This window comes from Myotis lucifugus, unplaced genomic scaffold, assembly GCF_000147115.1.
Source record: "Myotis lucifugus unplaced genomic scaffold, Myoluc2.0 scaffold_197, whole genome shotgun sequence".
Lineage (NCBI taxonomy): Eukaryota > Metazoa > Chordata > Mammalia > Chiroptera > Vespertilionidae > Myotis > Myotis lucifugus.
In genome coordinates, this window is record NW_005871245.1 from 486,696 (window position 1) to 489,370 (window position 2,675).

At 57.4% G+C, this 2,675-nt stretch overlaps 1 protein-coding gene across 1 annotated transcript in view; it reads right to left on the bottom strand.

Annotated features, from left to right (window-relative positions):
- Nucleotides 1-1,220: 1,220 nt before the first annotated feature.
- Nucleotides 1,221-2,675, bottom strand: part of PTPRU (protein tyrosine phosphatase, receptor type U) — an 80,979-nt gene continuing 79,524 nt past the window's right edge. The window contains 2 exon segments of the mRNA XM_023761012.1: nucleotides 1,221-2,391; nucleotides 2,621-2,675. The exon segment at nucleotides 2,621-2,675 is cut by the window's right edge and continues 17 nt beyond it. Of these exon segments, the coding sequence (XP_023616780.1) occupies nucleotides 2,329-2,391; nucleotides 2,621-2,675 (118 nt within the window). The 3' untranslated portion in view covers nucleotides 1,221-2,328.

Genomic DNA, 2,675 nt, shown 5'->3' on the forward strand with positions numbered 1-2,675 from the left:
GCAGCTACACTCACCTGACAGGTCGGCCAGGCTGGAAGTTCCAAGATGCCTAGTTTGCAGGTCTGACAGCTGGTCTCTGCCATTCGTAGGTTACATTGGTACTTCTCCATGTGCCCTCAATCTTCAGGGAGGCTCACCAGGCTTCCTTACATAGCAGGGTTCCCGAAGGCAAAACAAAAGCTGCAGTGCCCCTTGAGGTTTAGGATCCAGAATCTGACATCACTTACGCCACATTCTATTGGTCAAAGTAAGCCCCATTCTGTTGTTTAGCTAGTATCGGACATACATTCGTGACCTACCACGTAAGGTTCAGCAGTCAGTGCAGAAGGAGTGTGAGCAGGCCAGTCGAGCTAGGCGAAATCCTAATTAATACATTTTTAGTTCAGAGTAAAGGATGTTGAATTGTGTGGTTAGAATGGGTCATATCCTTTAACCAATAGAAAAACCGAGGCCCACAGAGTCAGCCAGTGTGCAAGCCGAACCAGTCCATCATAGAGCCAGTCTTCATATGAAGAAATTGAGGCCCAGAAACAAGAGGGGAGCAGGGGTCTTGCCCAAGGTCATATAGCAAGTTTGTGAGAACCAGGAGTGACACAGGTCCCTACCAGCCAGCCCACTCCTCCTCCCCTCCAGCCCCCGAGGAAGCCTCAGGCTGGAAATGGGCTGAACCTGGGCAGCAGGACGACCATCCCCAGATGTCCCCTCTGTCCCCTCTCTGCTGTGTGCTCATAAGTAGCCCTTTCAGCACACCTGGCACCACTCAAGAAACTTAACCACAATGTCTTCTGCTCCTAACAGGATTGTCCCCATTTTACAGATGGGAAACCAAGACCTGGAGAGGACAGTTGACTTGCCACCCAGGGCCTCACGGCTGGTGAGGCCCGTGTGCCTGACACCAAAGCCTGAGCCTCCCAAGCTGCCCCCAAAAGAGCTCAACCCAGGTCCAGGCCCCCAGGGGTGAGAGGCAGCTCTGGGACCCTTGCAGGTCTCAGGATAAAGCCCACTGCCCGGTGAAGAGGCCACTGCCCGGGAGGAGGCAGCAACAAGCCAGACTCCCTCGGAACCGCCTCTGCAAATGGAAGGACCCTGCGTGATGCTCTGGTCCCCACCTCCACCATTTTATGGGAAAACGGATGCCAGACCAGCACGCAGGCCTCTGACCCCCAGTCCAGGGCCCGCCCACTGCACTGGACGCTGGGGCAGGTGAGCAAGCCCCAGTCGAGAGCACGTTTATTTACAAAGCACTTTACAAACATCAGCTTTTGCCTCCCCACAGCCCCCTGCGAGGTAGGTCAGTAGTCATATCTACAGTTTACAGATGGGGAATTTGAGGCACGGAATGGGGGTGTGGCCTGCCCCGTTGTAAAGCGATCTTCCCACCCACCCATCAAAAACTAAACAAAAAAGCATCGATCCTCCACTCCAAAACACACCTTCTTCCTCTGAACTCTCAGGGTCGGGAGCAGCCCTCACCTAACAGTGCTCTCTCCCCAGCTGGCAGCCCGATCGGGAGTCACAGGAACCTCAACCCCACGGGCTGTTGTTCAGACTGTCACTGGCCCAGGCTGAGCGGGACCCGGCCAACGAGGCCGGAAAGTTATAGGCAGAGGCGCCTGAGGTTGTGTCTCATTCTGCAGACGTTGGGTCAGGCAGGGAAGGGGCTTCGCGTCGGGCAGGGGAGGGGTGGGCAGATCCTGGTTCAGGGAACTCAGAGCACATGTCAGGGAAGCAAAAGTGGGAGGGGTCATGAGCAAAATTTCCCAGGGGCTACGGGGCGCAGCGCTGGAGGAGGGGCTGCGGTTCCGCCTGGGGAGCCTCAGTCTGATGTGCCCACTGGCAAATCAGGGCAAAGCCCAGTCTCCCCAGGACCGCAGGGACTGGGCCAGATGGGATTCTAGATGCCAAAGCCCGACGCACTCCCTGCTCACGTGGAGCCATGCTGGGTGGAACGTTGGCCTGGTACACATCCCACCAAGGGCTGGGATACAGTTACGGGCCTTGAGCCTAGTCCCCCCGAGCAAGCAGTTCTGAGCTCCTGTCACTCTGCCAGGCAGTTCCCGGCCTCTCGGCACAGGCCAGCAGGACCCCACGCAGGTGGGCTGGGCTGCAGTCTTGCTAAGCTCCTCCTTGGCCCCCAGGCTGCCCACGTTACATTTGGCAAAAGGCCCTGCCCCCCGTGAAGGCAGCACCGAGAAGGCCCATCACCCACTCCAGTGCCTTCCCTATGGGTTGTGGTTGAGCAGAGTTGGGGACACAGGTCTTCCTCTCGGTCGGGATGACAGGCCTGGCCCTGAGTGCACAGTGGGTGCTCCAGGCCAGGGGCCCCCGCTATCTTGACTCCAGCCCCTCCAGGTACTCCAGGGCCATATCATAGCAAAAGTGGTACTGATCCTGGGGAGAGGAGAGAAGGAGCCATGAGCCTGGGGGAGAGGGGGCAAGCATGAGACCGGGCCCATCTTGGGGAGAAGGGGAAATAGAAGATACATTTTGGCACCACAAGACTAACTGTGGGGGACCCGAGGCCCAATTGTGGGGACTGGATATGGGAGAGTGGGGACTGAGGGGACCGGCTGGGCATGGAGGTTGGAAGTGGCTGGGCACAGGGGACATGGCACCTCACCAGGGTCTCCACCATATTGGGTTTGTAGTTCCTAAGTGTTTTGGCAGCAAAGAAA